This window comes from Lonchura striata, chromosome Z (genome assembly GCF_050655825.1).
Source record: "Lonchura striata isolate lonStrDom1 chromosome Z, ASM5065582v1, whole genome shotgun sequence".
Lineage (NCBI taxonomy): Eukaryota > Metazoa > Chordata > Aves > Passeriformes > Estrildidae > Lonchura > Lonchura striata.
The window spans coordinates 8,119,594-8,136,210 of NC_140740.1; the positions used below are offsets into that span (position 1 = coordinate 8,119,594).

General features: G+C 33.0%; 1 protein-coding gene across 2 annotated transcripts in view; it reads left to right on the top strand.

Moving 5' to 3' along the window:
* The window catches only part of FBXL17 (F-box and leucine rich repeat protein 17), a 274,595-nt gene that overhangs the window by 78,489 nt on the left and 179,489 nt on the right, over positions 1 to 16,617 (top strand). For both annotated transcript variants that reach the window (XM_085566318.1, XM_021524805.3), the window contains exons 5-6: positions 6,853 to 6,960; positions 15,374 to 15,504. In XM_085566318.1, the coding sequence (XP_085422444.1) occupies positions 6,853 to 6,960; positions 15,374 to 15,504 (239 nt within the window). The remainder of the gene's footprint in view (positions 1 to 6,852; positions 6,961 to 15,373; positions 15,505 to 16,617) is intronic.

A 16,617-nucleotide genomic window follows, 5' to 3' on the forward strand; every position in this document is an offset into this window, starting at 1 on the left:
ACAGGACATCTAAAGCTTAAGTTGATCTTAAAATCCTTAGAAAGAAATTTTGTTTTTAATTTGTTTGTAAAAAATCACTTATGAATCACTTTCAGTTAATAATGGAACATGTTTTGCAGCCATTAATAAGCAGCATTTTATTTTATGAAAGACTACACATTTGTTTTGTGAAAAGATCTTTTTTCTAATGAAAAGGAACCACTCAAAGTTATAAGCTGAGATTGCAAAAAGATTGAAGACCTAACTGAATCATTAGAAGTACATGTTAAAAAATGAGCATCATTTCCTTTTCAGTTGGTTTCCTTCAAAGATGCAGGAATAGAAATATTTATATTTTGCTTTTGGATGCTCATTGGTAGTACTACTGGAACTTATAGCTGGAAGTTGTTGAATTTCTGTTTTGATTAAGCAAACTGTTGAATTTACTGAAGGTGAAGAAATACTTTCTGGCAGGTAGTCAAGATGAGCCTTGCCTTCTGCTGTTCACTAATGAAATCTGGATGTCCTAAGAACTTGAGTGTGATGACAGATTATCTATGCCTTATTTTTGTCAGTGTTCTGTAATTGCAATATGAGGTCATGAATTAAATGCATGTTTGCCAATAATAATTACTTTGTCACAGCTTTTATGACAAATATAATTTAAGTTGATGCTTGTGGACAGCAGGCAGCATATCAGGCCTGTTGAACAGGAAAAGTCCTTTCCAGTTTAAGTTTTAAATAAATCTTTTGAACATAAACTTCATTTTCCACCATTTCTGCCTTTTGTTTTTGGAGGGAGGTATGGCAGAAGAGCCCTATATTTGTATATAGCAGTCTTTGTGTGTATTTCTAAGATAGATTTGTGCTGAATTACCATTAATTTAAAATGAGTTTGGTTTATGCTTATGGTCAATCTAATAGTATGTGTTCCTAAGAAATTATATTATTAAAATATTAGGAATATTATCAGTTAGGAACTGATGGTAGTGAGTGCCCTGGTTTGTTTGGTGGAGCCTTTGGACTAAATCTTTAAATAAATGTTTTGAGTATTGCAGCTTCCTGCAAAGTAATTTAAAAATGAAATTGAATTTTTACTTTAATTTAAATGTAGTTAAATTATAACAGAATTTACTTGTAATTTCCTACTCACAGGACTAGGAAGAGATGTATACTCTTAAAAATTTTAAAGTATATGCTTTAGTTTAACTGTAAAATTTAATACTATTCCACTGTAATATTTTGATCTTTCTTTTGACCCTAAAAAGTAGTTTTGAAAGTGTTAGTCAAAAGAGAGGCAAGGTAATCTTTCCCTTTGTGGGAAAGAGGCATTATCTGATAATTTTAGTACAGAGATAGTAAGGCAAAATTTTAAGCTAACTAGGAAGTACCTCTGTAAGCACACACGTGTTGAAAAACCTCTTCTCTTGAAACTACTTCATTACTGTGATTTTTTTTTTTAGATGTTCATGTAATGATATTTAATTTCTTTCCTGCTGACAGAACTGTGGTAGCCTGACTACATTGGTTTACAGCATGTAGATATTTTTGTATATCAGCAATCTTTTTGCTTTATATTTAGTTTTTTGTATGTATTGCATGCTTGTGAATTTAATTGAATTCACCTTTGATCTCAATTAGTGCTTTGTAAATGCTTTTGCTCTGTGTGATTTGCCTGCCTCTTTTGAAATGAATGTTTTCTACAAGTCCTGGTAAAAAAGTGTTAAACCAAAGCTATACCAATGTTTAGGCTAACTGCACGTCACTGTAGGTTATGGCACACAAGGATTCCAGGAGAGAGAGACCAGAGAAATGCACACTGAATATGTGAGACCTTAAACACTGTATTGGAGGGTGTAGCCACATGCTTCATGTGGGGCAGGTGTCAGAGTGAGTGGCACGTGGGCCTCAATGTGTAGCAGATAACAATGCATAGATAAGGCAAAGTTTTAGGACTGAATTGGCAGATAAGCTTTTTACAAACTTACTATTTTCAAATATAAACCTGAATTTTAGTAAGCCCTCCCTGACTCTGTCCATCTTCCTTTGGTGTCCAAATAAAGCTGGTGTCCGATGGAATAGAGAAAAGAAATTATGGAGTAAGAACTTGGGAGAAAAAGGGTTTCTTCTACCATTAGTATTGTCTTGTGTAGTGAATACTTAGCTTCGTGAGTCTTCTATATTTATGTGACAGCATATTTTTACTCTAGCAGAGTTTATTCTTCTGAGGAATATTTTTTGCAACTTTTATTTATGTATATTGCATGGAAAAATTATATATTAAGATCTATTTACAGACAGTGCAATGCACCTGTTTAAATAAGAAAACATGGTATTCATTCTGTGCTACTTGCTTTTTATATTCCTATTTTTTTTCAGTTGCTTCTGTTTGAGCTTCTGTAGGTGTTCATTTATTATGAGGCTTTTTAGTTCGAATTTGAGTGGCTTTTATTGTTGTACCTCAGTCTTTCTTTTTGAATTATCATCTCTGCTCTTTCCTTTTTGCACTTTCATTTATTGAATAGAATGTAAAATAAACTAATACTTAGAAAATCTAATTCAGAGTAGGCAAAATATTGAATTTATGTAGAACAATGCAGAACTGGAATTTGTATATAATAGGCTGCAATACATAAAAAGAAAATGATTAAATCATATCTCACTTATCATAGATCTTTTTGATAGGAGGAAAATCTTTGCCATTAGTTCCAGACCACTGTATTTCCCATTCACAATGCTTTAGTGCATAACTTATAAATCTGTCCTCATCATCTTATATTACTTTTTCAAAGCAAGTCTAACATGAAGCAAGACACGATGAATGGAAGTCAGTGAAGGTCGACTAGACAATCCAATTACTAAAGATTCTTGGAAGAACAGTACTGTAATCTATAATAGAATTGTGTGTGAATTTCTGTCTTTGTTGACAAGGGTCATTTCTGTAGAACTGCAGGGGTTTTTTTAATGGTAATCTAGTTTTAGATTATGTTAGTCTAATCTGTTTGTGTAATACATCAGAATGTCAGTTGTTTAAAAATGTGTTAGTTCACAGAAGCCATACTTACAATACAGATTTTATGTACCTGTTCTATCTCCTGAGCAGTGAGGATTTAATGTACAGCTACACATTGCATAACAAAGAGGCAGTGTTAAGGTGCATAATCATTGCATACATATCACTGCTAACTTTCCATACTTTTCTTTTTATCACTCACTTATTTTTCTTTCATTCTACTGGTGTAAAACACATTCATACAGTAAAAGAGGTTACTATTTCTGTCTCTACTTCTGATAGAAATAGTGACCCAGGCTGCATGTTGGAATTAGTACAGAAGTTTAATGTCTGTATAGAAACAATGGGTGCTGGGCACTCCAGATGATGAATAAGAAAAAAGCCTAGTTAAGCAGAAGAATAGATGTTTCCAGTCTTAGAACCATCCATGAACTTTAACTTTGTTGCTTCTGTATCACAGAATCACAGAATAAGTTAGGCTGGAAAAAGTTCTGGTATAACTGAGTCCAAGCTTTGACCAAACATTTTGTCAATTAGCACTGAGTGCCATGTCCAGTCTTCCTTTAAAACCCTTAAAGGACAGGGACTCCACCGTCTCCCTGGGAAGCCCATCTCAATGTCTGATCACCCTTTCAGATATGGCTGAATTTTACCTACTTTTTTTCTCCTTGATACCAATAGATCTAATGAAAAAAAAAGAAAACCCAAAACCATGCATGCGTACCAACATTGTGGTTTTGAGCCACATAAAAATAAAGACTGTTAGAATTTAGTTGTCTGTTGTTCTAAATGGAAACTAGGTAATTTTACATGGCTATCATTTTGCATATAAGCTTTAAATAAATTCCAAATCACATGTTCTTGTTTTCTTCAAACCCTGCAAAAAAGGAACAAAAAGGGGTAATATAGAATCTAGCTTTTAACCTTTTAGCAGGGGTTTAGATTACAGGTATTTTCATGCACAGTCTCTTACATTGATCTTAGGAGAAGATTTTATTGAAATTTTAATGAAATTGCAAGTGTGTATATATGTAAATATAGAAATATATATACGTATATTCCTTCTCAGCTAATACAATCATAGAAAAGTGGAGTCATATTTAAAGTGTTTCACCAAACAGAATATCAAGTGGTCTTCATTATAGGCAATCTGAATGGGAAGCATGTTATTAAAAAAATCAATTGCTATAAATGACATAGGGTCTGAAAAAGTAGTAATGAATTCCTAGATACTGGTCTAACATAGGATGCTGAGAGGAAGGTACAAGGTTCAACTTGATTGAAACAATTTTTACAGTGTTTCCCAATAAAAGTTGAAGTAATCTTCTCCAGATGGTGGAGTTTTATTGTCTGACAGCACAAGATAGAAACCCTGCTTTTTATTTATAAGTCAAAATTTAAGAGCAAGTTGTTTTCAGTAGCAAAATATGTGTGTAAACTAATACAGTAATAGTAAAGCATAATCAGGTTATGTCACACTCCTTTTGACTGGAAAATCATGAGGCATACAGAGGTAATGAAGAATCTTTTTCTGATTAAAAAGATGATGCATATCTAAAAAGCACTAAAAAAAGTACTCTAAAAAGCAGAGAAGATTTGGTACTAATCTGTAAACTATCTAGTATAAATGGTCATACTCTACTGTTACTAATTTTTATTAAAACTATGTTTTCAAAGGTTTTATTTAGATTACAGAAAATACTACAATATGGAAAGAAAATACTTTAAGACATAGTAATTTTATTACTTGCATTCAAAATGTAATTTTTCAAAGTCTTCATGCACCTAAATGTTAGCTGTAAGTAAGAAATTACTTGTAGATTGAAGTTTTAAGCTCTGTAATGAATTTGTGATGTTAGGTATTTAAATGACTGATTTTTCATTAATACATTTTCTTGATAGGTAGGACAAAGCTGTCTGCAACAGAGAATTACATTTGAATGTTCTATTGGGAGGGTAGACTAAGATTGCAGTAGAGTCCTTCTCTAAGATCATTAGCTGAATTAGAGGTTTTAAGTTATTTTCTATTGGTGATAGACTTCTTATTTTCAGCCTTGGTTTGGTTCTGGTAGCATCGTAAGTACTGTAAATTTCTAAGCCTTTGACTTGTGATAGTATTTGTCATAGGTTTTTGATAATCAATATCTCAAAAAAGTAATAGTTGGTGTGGCTGTCCTTAGCTGAGAAGAGTGTGCCAAAAAAAAAAAAAAAGAGTAAGGTTGTGTCAGATCAAATTAGAGAAGAAATTTCTTACTATATTGGTTTGCTTTTGTTCAAGCAGGCAGACCTGAGACATGGGTCTCTGTTAATAACCCATGATCACTACCCCATTTGTAATTGGATCTGTTCAGCTGACCCTTTTTCCTTTCGTTTTGGCCTGTTTTCAGTTTAATCAGGTTCTAAATACACAATATGAAAAGGCTTGCTTGCCTTTTACATTTATTTGGTAGATGTGCAGCAGTAAAAATATATACTTGCTTAGAAATTGTTGCTTTGAGAAACGTGCACCAGGTCTCTAACAATTTTCAGTAACCCCAAAGACATACAGCTTTTATGAGGTAGTCTGCCTATAAACCCATATCTCTGGGTTATCTTTTCAAAAGTTGTTCTGCCAGAATCTTCACCAAGGTCACCATATGCTGCCAGGGTGCAGGAATGTGACATCTTGGGCAAGTTGGAGCTCTGGGTGATGGTGATCCAAAGCACAGCGGGAATAGTGTTCCTATATGAATTCACCTGAGGCTCAGCTGTGCGCTACATATTTCAAAACATTTTTTTTCTTTTTGGTTCTGCGGGAGCAGGAAGACATCCACAGAAATTCTGAATTTTCTCAGCACTCAGGAGTTAGGATTCCAGACACAGTGAGATGTTCTTGAGCCATGTAGCTGGAAAATACAGGCTTTGTCCCAAAGTCAGTATATGGTTTTTCATTACTGCCATTTGCACTGGGAATATATACTTCTCGGAGGGAAAACAAATAAACAAACAAACAAAAACACACAAAAAACCCCTAACAAAGCTTACTTGCTCAAAGGAAAGTGTATAGGTGTTGTAAATGTACTTATGTCACAAACTTTCTCTTGATAATTTAGTCTACTTACAAAGCAATGCATTTATACAATAGAGTGTATTTTATAGTTACTAAATTTTACTAGACTTAATTATATACAAAAAATAGTTGTATAAATAAGTAAATCTCAATAATAAACTAGATAACATCTCCATTTGGCTGATAACTGACACAGTGATTATAAAGTAATTTTGAAGGATAAAATACATTTAGCTGATAACTGACACAGTGGTATATTGCCATGAGATTACCTAGTCTCATGTAAGAAAGAGATGTATTATTTTTAAGTTGAAATCTTCAGTTGCTGTGTTTTAGTTAAAAAGAAATACAAGACAAGGCATATAAATTCAAGATAGCACACAATTCAAATTCTTTGCAAAGTCAGTGATGGGTGTAGCATGAGTCTACGGGATGACAATAACTAATTGGTTATATTTTCATTTTTTTTATTAAAATAGTGGATAGAATTGTCTCTTGGGTTATTTGCACATAAATAGAATGACAGTAAGATCTGAATTTGTGGCTATCATCATTGCCTTGTGTTTCTTTTTTCTCTGCCAGAAATGTTTTTTCTTCCTAATTTTCATGTATATATGTCTATGCATATCTATGCAAACTGTGCAAACCCAATGATCTCTCTCAAACTCTTGAAACAAATAATAGTAGTGATAATAATATTACTAAAAGTCTAAATGAGCTTCTTGCTAGTGTTACATAGAAATTTCTTAAGCTGTGTTAAGGATATGCTTATATCACCTATTCAACTGTTACCTGTTTATCTTTTCTGTAGGTGACAGATCAGTCAGTGAAAGCTTTTGCTGAACATTGCCCTGAGCTGCAGTATGTTGGTTTCATGGGATGCTCTGTTACTTCAAAAGGAGTCATTCACCTTACCAATGTAAGTATCATAACTACTTTCTGCTAGTCTCTAGTGTTTTGGACTATAGCCAGGTCATAGGTATCAGCCACAATAAGATTACATGTATGATTTATAGCACTGATATGGACAGAAACATGATAAAGTGAGTGAACTTTGCATTATTTTGATTTCACTGTATAAAAACACTTTACCAAAAATATGTTTATGAGATTATACATTTTCTCACAAGTAACAGTGATGTTCAGGTCAAAATTCTTTAAAAGGTGTAATTGCAGCTGATCCCATTGCAAACAAAACAAAATTCCATTTTAAAATGCAAAATTCTAATTGTAAGAGATTTAGACAGATCTCTAGTTGCAGCAGTGTACCCCCAGTGTATGTACATTTTGACTATATTAATCTTCTTATTTGACATAATGCGACAGATACATTTTAATTTCTTTCCTTTTTCTTTTGCGTAGGAGAAGTGAGTGATGTGTGGAAAAACTAACTTGAGTGAATCTGCAGAAAGTAATTTAAGTTTTCAGTAAAATGGATGACTTGAGTGAGGTGGACAAACACCATCTAATTAAAATTTGTAACTGAAAGTAAATCCAGGAATCATACAAATATGAAAATGGTTAAAGAGATCTTGATGTAGGAAGTAGAGAGCATATTTAATGAAAATGGAGCGTGACTGCTGAAAGCAAAGTTTTTTTTGATGCAGCTGTGAAGGTCTCCTGTTGTTATACAGAACCATTCAGCATATCTGTAAATTACTTTCATTATTTTAGAGCTGCTTAGCTGAGGCTACAGAAGAATTGAAAACATTTTGGAACACATGCAAAAAGAATTAACCCAGGGAAATTAATTTGTATGGTAGAGTTATAGGATGTCAAAGGATGCCATTTTGAAATAACTGTGTATTGAAGTGATGAGTAAAAGCATGTCTGTTGGAGAAAGAAATTATACAAATATTTTCAAATCCTATGAAAACTACCTCTATATAGGTTATGTTAATATATACAGCATAAACATAGGAGGTATAAAATGTAAACATTTTACACAGACAGGGTATGTAGTCTAAGGCTTTGTGGGAAATTTCCACAAAGATTAATTTTCAGCTACATGTTTTGATTACTGCATTATTCTGACTTAGATTTATTGAGTATTTAATAGATGTTAGATGTTTTATCCTTCAACAATATTACTTTGTAATCACATTTGTTAGATTGAAGAAGAGTCAAGATCTTGACATGTTATTAATGTTTCTGATTTTAATGTATTTAATAATAAAAAATTATTAGAAATCCTGATTTACATTGATGTGACCCTGTTGAACATAGTCCTTCCAAAAATATCTAGAATGGTGCTTAGACTTCTAGTGTATAATTACTTTGTAATTACATACTAGAAGTATGTAATAAAATGGTGCTTACTGGGACTTGAGATTTAGGTATTTCAGTTTCTTTCCCTCATGCTGTATCTGTACAACTTCTGTAGGCTGTGAATGCTGCAAAGGCTGTGATATGGTAACACTGGAAGTTAGAGATTGCTTAACCTGGAGAGGGCTTGAGGGAGACCTTATTGCAACATTTCAATACCAAAAGGGGGTTTATAAGAAAAATGGAGACAGACATTTTGGAAAGACCTGTAGCAAGTAGTAACATTATCTCCTGCATCTGTCTTTCCCAGAATTCACCAGTTGATGACAAAGGTTTTTGTTCTAACAATCTGTGGCTGTTTTTGTGCTGAGTACTTAACTGGTGTTTCATAAGTGTTTAGTAGTAATTCCAGCCTGGAGTTCCTAGAGAATGTGAAATCTACTCTTTGCTCTCCATGGCCTGTGAGTGTGTCCCTCCAGGCTGTGCAGAGCTAGTTGCCTTCTGTCCTGCTTCCTGTGTGCAAACTGGAGATAACAGCAGTGGCCTTGGTTGTTAAATTGCTTTGGGGCTGATGGATGTATAAAAATTGAGTGGTTTATTATTACTGTATTTTCCCCCTAGTAATGTTAGCACTCTTTAAAAATACCGCCACTTCAAAAATTCTAAATTAAAGCACTGCTGCATCGCAGAGCTTTTTTTAATAGCTAATTGTGGGGTATGGAAGAGAAAGTGTTGTATACTTAAGAAAAAGAAGAACATTCAGGGTTTATTTTCACTCTTTTTCTACTGAACAGAATGACAGTCAAAAAAATTTGCTTTTTGAGCAAGACCATGTTATCATGCTGGTGCCTTTTTTCCTTGAATTTATTATAAACTGAAAAAAATACAGATAAAGTAAATAATGATTATTGGGTAAGACGAGAGTCACTTCATATACATACACAGAAAGAAAGGAAAAAACAGGAGTGTGTTTATGTGCAATTTGCAGTTAGACTCACTGTTGAAACAGTCCTTTGTTCTGATGACCTGAATGTTTCATTTTCCTTTAGTTTTTGTGTGTCAAACATTGTTACAAAATAAGTGAATGACCTCCTCCATGACATCAGAGTATTTAGTCCTACACTAAATGTTGTTTCTGTGGAGGCAGGAAGAGCATGTGTAGTGGTATAGTTTATCTTCTGTTTTCACCACATCCACACTTACTGTTTTCTTGTTTTATCTTTTATTATGACTTATTTTATTATTTAATTAGCTTTCTATGTATAATTTTTATTATTGTTTGCACTCTTTCTCCCATACACACATCCTTGTCTCTCAGGAGTTTATCCCTAGTTATTTTTTACTTTGCTTTTCCAGTAAGTGTGAAAATCAACACAAATGTCAAAAGTACCTGTGCTCATTAGGTGATTGTGTTGAGCGCAAGATCAGCCAGAAGGGTAATCTTCTGTCATTAACTATGTGAGAATAAGAAACTTTGTATTCTTTCTAGTGAGATAGTGATTTTGTAATGTTACATCTTTGACCTCAAGAGCAGTGGCATTTTCCTCCCCTGTTGTGGTAATTGCTTCTCAGCAGTGTAATTGTTGCATTTTTAATAGAATTTTAGCAGCTGGCATCAGCAAACCTTGACATCTAGAAATAATTTTATTACCAAGCCACTTCCTTGGCTTCTTCCTTTGGTTTCCGATATATATGCAAGGGTAATTGCTTCATAGCAGTATACTCTGTGCTTCTACACCATGTACTTCTGACAGACTGTCTGGTTAATTTTGTTACAGACATCTAATTATATATGAATCCTTGTACAGAACCTCGACAGAAAAAAATGTCTAACTTATTCTGCTAATCACCAATGCATGAAGAGAGTTAATCTAAGAACTGCTTTTGGAATAATGTGACCTTCGCTTCTTCATCTCATAGTTACCTATGTCCAATCCAACTTAGTGATACTTGTGTCTAAGTTTGTGGTCAGTATGAAGTCAGTAAAAATTTAGATTTGTAGAGCAAATTCTTTGGGCTCATTCAGTGTAGACATCATCAGTGTGACAGATAGATAATGATAATCTACACATGACAGGACTGAGGTAATGTATGGTTTCTTTCTAGTAAATGGTTTGACACCAAATGTTCTCATTTTGCTCTTTTTATGGTAGTATTTTAGCATACCATCTGATCTTAAGATCATTAAGCTTCCTGACTAAGGGCATGATTGCTATTCTTTGGCTGGATATGGAGAAAACAGTATTTTAATTTGTATAATAAGCTGGATTTCATAAGATGAAATATGATTTATTTCAATCTGTTTGCCTTTAGTAATATGTCCATTTAATTACTAGTCTTCCAATGACTGGAAAAAGGCATGAAGTGAGGGTTTTTTAGTACAGTGATTCTGGGACATTCATCATGAATGTTGGCTTGAAACTTTACTTGATATGGTGCTGTGTAAGTGAATGTTTTTGCATCTTGTCAAACAGAACCTGATGATTCTGTTGAATAAAGTTAATTGTGTCCCTCTTAAGAGAGAGATTCTTGTTGCTATTTTGAGGAATTTGATGGTTTTACCCAACTGCCATTTTTTTCAATTAAGTAAAAAGACATTGCAGAGAAGAATGCATGGTTGAAAATGTTGGATCTAGGAAACTTTCACTTCCCCTCTACTGCACAAAAAAAATTCGTTAGAAGTACTTGACAGTAAATAACATGAAGATGTAACCTATAAATCAGTAAAAATTTAATTCTACAGCAACTTTTATAGTTTATAAACTGGAAATTAGTCTTGTAACACAGATACTATGCATGCAATTTATATGTGTGTGCAAGTCCCTCCTCTAGAGGTAATTAAATCTTTGTGCTTGCAGCACAGTTTTTGATTGGTTGTTTGTTACTTAAGCAATGGGACTTTAATGTTTCAGAGTATCTAAGAATTAAAACTTATTAATATGCAAAAAAATTTAATCAGTCTTTGGGAAAATAGTCTCCTTTGTAACTACTTAATAATTTTCCAACTCTTTAGGTCATGTATGATTACTGTTCTAGGATCACAGTATATCTCAATTGTGTAATTCAGTTCTGGCAGCTCTTCAATAAAAATTAGTGAATGTGAGTAACTTTTTAAAAAATATTTCATAGATTCTATTGATATTACAATACAAAGAATGTGGTTTACAGTTTTCCTCACGTTGCTGTTTTTCATTTCTGCAATCATGCATTTGCTTTTGGAGACTGAAGTCAGGGAGCAGCTTATTCCCTGAAGGCATGTATACACAGATTGTCAAGAAAATTAAGCTTAATTAGCAAAAGATCTGAGTTTAAAGCTCCTTAAGTCCTTATAAGGACTTTCGTTCAGAAATAATTTGGCTGTGATACTGAAGAGGATTAATCTTACATGAATTGTTTAGTGGTGTGCTTGGCAGTTTTAGGTTTCAGTTGGACTCAAGCTTAAAGTTCTTTTCTGACCTAAATGATTCTATAGCTCTGTTCTCTTCTGTACTTTTTAGGGCAGCATATCTCTACAGGAATTGTGGAAGTGTGTAATGGGAAAAAATAGTGTACCCATTATATTAGCAATTTTAATAAAATAACATCTAAATATTCACAGGAGTTGATAAACCCGCACTTAAATTACCTATGATACTATTACCATTGGTAATAGTAATTTTCTATCACCTAAAGCACTACAAATATTTTAATATTTGAAGTTTCAGTAGTCAAGATAAAAATCTTATTAATTGCATGACATTTAGGCACACAAACAGTATGATAATCTCTGAATTTTCAAACATACCATTTGGCATAAGATTTCATTTAAACCAACCAACAGAAGTAGTTAAAAACCTCAAAGGTTTTAACATATTTTAAAATATTTGAGATCCAAAAGTAATGATATCATTACTTTTGTGTAAGTGATAATCAATAATTTCAGCAAGAATGTGTTTATAAGTATCACACAAAATTAGTTTAAGTGTTGCTCATTTTTAAAAATTCTGTTATCTGTTTCATATTTTAAGCCTGCTTATTTGTGCTGTGTGTTTTGTCACATTAAATATTCCTTTTTCCATTAAAACATTTTGACTGACGTAGCTGAGTTCGAAGTTTAAATTCTGCTCATGCATCCTTATTAGCAAAGCTATAAAATTAAAATTTCAAGAAAAGTTTAACTATGTGCAGAAGAAGGGCCTTGAAATTGCTCAGTAAAATGGTATTGCTGCATGAACAAAATAGGTTTTGGTTAAAAAAAAAAAACACAAAAAGAAAAACATTATGCATCCTAATTCTGCAAGATTGAGTATTTCAGTCGCATAATATCCTCTTTCTCATGAACAAATGCTGTTTAAAGGTACACTATTTTAATATCAGAATTTAGGAATGCAATGTAGAGTCTAGCATCTGTTTTTTAATTGTCTACTTTGGAGAAGTTTGATTTTTCTTTTTTAATATCATGCTACTTTTAGCTGTGAGAATTAGAATTAGAATGTAAGACTTAAATGTTTTTCTCTTCCAATTTTTTCATAGTAGTGATTGTAGCATTTTTCCGCTAAAATTATTTCTCAGGTAAGCTATAAAATAGGAAATTTGTCATTAAGGTATATATATTTTTTTAATGAAAAATGATTACATACATCTTTATTACAATTCTCTCACCAGTAATGAGCTGTTGATACCTCTGAAGCAGGCAGGGAGGTATTCCTTTCACTGTCATATTCAGATTGATCCAAAATTGTCTAAAAAGCAAGTGTGTATTCAGTTCTGCTGGTCTTGAAAGCCATTGACACTTCTATAATGACAATCTCGAGGTTGTAGAGACCATATTATATTTGAGTATGTATCTATCTGAAATAGTCTCTTCAAACTTGTAAGACACAAAGGTTTTCTTCACTGAGCATGTTGTGCCTGAGAAAAAGAATTAACCTGTCAAGTAGGTCAGACATTTAAAATGAAGGAATGTGACAGTGAAAAAGTCAAATGATGGTTGAGTTATTGTATATTGAATATAATGATAGAGTATTACTAGTATGAAGAAAAGAAGCAATAAGGGAATGATAATTCTCCTGTGATGGTAAAGGACAAAATCGCCTTGAAAACCCTATTAATTTGGGTGGACAGGAATACTAGGAATTCAGTTTAGTTTTTGATTCCAGCCATGCAATGCCAACGTTTTTTTCCCTCGGAAAGCACAAATGCTTTCTGCTCCATTCATCATTGTATCATTGAGGTAGATAATAGAATCTTACCTAAATTCCCTCTTACCTAATTTGAAGCCACATTTTTTAGGCATTTTTAAAGGAGCACTGGCCACTTTCATGCATTGATACTTTAGTGCAAATTTGTGTGTTTTAGTCTGTAAGTAATAATAATGGCAAAAGAATCTCCAGTATTGTCATCTTCTCATAAGAAAAAGGTAGTTGAGAAAGAAAGCTTGGGGTTTTCTTAAGTGGAAATATTTTCTACTTGTCTTTTAAGTCTTCTTAGTTGTTTACTGTCATAGAACATACTCATTGTTGAATTGCCCAGCAGGTGTATTTTATGTCATAGACATAGACCACATTACTGCCTGCATGATTTAAAGGCTGAAATATCTAGTATGAGTAGCTTTATGAAGGTGAGGAAATTTACATTTGCTGAAAGCTTCCACTTCATGTAATTTATACAGGAAAAATTGAGAAATTGGTTATGAGCTTTTTTTCAGCACATAGACTTCATGCTGGAGCAGTATGTATGAAATGAGAATAGATAGAGCTTGTAAAAGGTGTCTACTTAATCAACACAGTATCAATCACTATACGCTCTGCTCCGTAATAGACAAAAAAGTTTATCAGAATTTCAGTGGGAATACAGCAAGTACCTACATCGTGATACCTATGGTAGTATTATAATAATAGAAATATTATTGTCCTAGATTCTGTAGATGTACCCTGCAGGTATTCCTCAGAGGTGAAAGTTCTTGATGTTATGCTTGTTTTGCAGAATTTTTGGGAATTGTATGGAGTTTATCTTTAGCTTTTGTTTGGAGCCTGTTAAAAACTTAAAGAACAAAACTCAGTTTCTGTGGAAGGGTACCTACATTAGAAGTCTTTTTCTTTTCCTTTTCTTCTTTTCTCCTCACCCCATGCTACCACCTCTCCTTCTACCCACCTGCCCTAAATACATTGACTTAATAATTAACTACTGAAGTGGACCAATTATATGATCTCAGTTGGATGCTTTTACCTAATCAAATCCTTAGTGACTTAAATCACTGATGAGGATAATTTTTCCTCTCTTACAGGGAAAGTAAATTTAATTAAAGTGTCAATATTTCCTAATGCAATTATTTTTCTAGAGTATAACAGAGATTATTTCGGGCAGCTTAAAAAACAAGCAGTACTTGGAGGTTATTATCACTGAAGTGATAGTGGAGAAGTCTGTATTTTTTTTTTTTTTCATCCATAACACATAAAACTTGTAAAAGGGTTTGCTTTTGAAGGACACATGAATGAATAACAGTAGTAGTAAGTCAGTTTAGTCAGTGCATAACTGATAATTATATTGTTTTGTGACTCCCAAGTTTTGTTGTTTAGAATATCCAATCTGTTATTGATAACTGTGCAGGTGAGACTACAGTATAAATACTCTATTTTCCAGAGAGTTTTTATTATTTGTTTACTTTGAAAGCCTTATACTCTGGAGTTGTTAATTGAATTAATTTGAATCTAAGCACAAACATGCTCTCACTTCCTTCCTTATTTTTTTTATGGCTAAATGAGTTGATATTTTACCTTGGTATCTTACACTCCATGTATTTAAGAGGAGGAGAAGGACCTAGGCTCTTATTGTAGGTAGTATGGCACCTTGAGTGAGAATGTCTGAAATTTATGTAGCAAGTGAGTGCCTGAATCACAACTTTGCTCAAGCTGAATTCTGTGAATATTTCTGGTATATTTTCTTTTTGTAAAATATATAGTAATCATATCTTTCATGACTAGCTTGCACATACTCTGCAACTTCCAAAAAAAAAAAAAAGCTTTTTCAACAGTTATGTATGTGAATGAATTTCAGATTATTTCTTTCTCTCATATTTGTCTTAATAGCTAAGAAATCTTTCAAGCTTGGACCTACGTCATATCACAGAACTGGACAATGAAACCGTGATGGAAATAGTAAAGAGATGCAAAAACCTTAATTCTCTCAATCTGTGTCTGAACTGGATCATTAATGACAGGTAACTTCATTAGAGTATCCAAAAGCAGTTTAATGCAAATTTAACTGATTCTGTTAGTTGAGAATAATTCCTCGTGGCTTGGGGGTTGGAGGAGATTGATTAAAGCAAACAGTGTTTGCTGAGTGCTTGTTCCTGCTTATTTTGGGTAAATTTTTGAGACACCTATTTTGCAGAGTGTTTGCCTATTTCTACAACGGACAACAGTTTAGTTATGACCAGATGGCAGCACTAATTTATTTAATACATATTTCAGGAGAATGTTCTCTGTACAAAGAGTGATTTAAATGTTCAATTGCTATTGACGTGACTCATTCAGTAGGTGTCCAGGATTTAGATAAATTTATATGCACTTAAACAATGAAGCATACATTTGACTATATAAGTAAAAATGAACTGCTTGTGAATTAAATAGTGGAATTCCTGTATTTTTGGAAAGCAACAAGGTTGTTTGGCCGGTTTTGGGGTTTTTTTTGCAAAGAACTCCAGAATCAAAATGGAAGAATGACTGGGTTATTTACCTAGACTTTTCCTTTTGACCAGAATACCTCCTATCCTGCTGTATTCCAGACTTTTCATCAACTAATATATTTCAACACCAAGTATGTGGAAAAAATTAAGTATCGTTATATCACAGATCAGATGAAAAATGAGAATTTTAAAAGTGAACATTTTCTTTTAAAAGAAAATGTTGAGCAAAGTCAGTGCCTGAGGGTACACAGGAAAGAATATTTTTAATTACTTCTTCTACCAGACTATTTAATTATTACTGCTGCTTTAAACAAAAGGAAAAAGACACTTTTAACAGAAAGGGGTTCTAAAACAGTTTCATATAAACCAGAATAATGTGTTCTAGCAATTGTAGTTCTTTCCCATGGTTACTTTTTAGTTTTTTTAATAAGATTTCAAGGTTTTCAGAAGTGATTAAGGGTGTACTGATGTGTAGGTGAGTTCAGACTTTGGTGAAAGTGTAGTATTCTAAAAGTAATAAAATTGCATTGTATTCAATTGGAAGTACCAGTAATTTAGCCATAACTTCTTTTAGCCCTTAAGACAGTTTTTTAGATTTGTTGGTTTAGGTTAGACCTTTGATGAAACTTCATTGGTTTTGAAAGC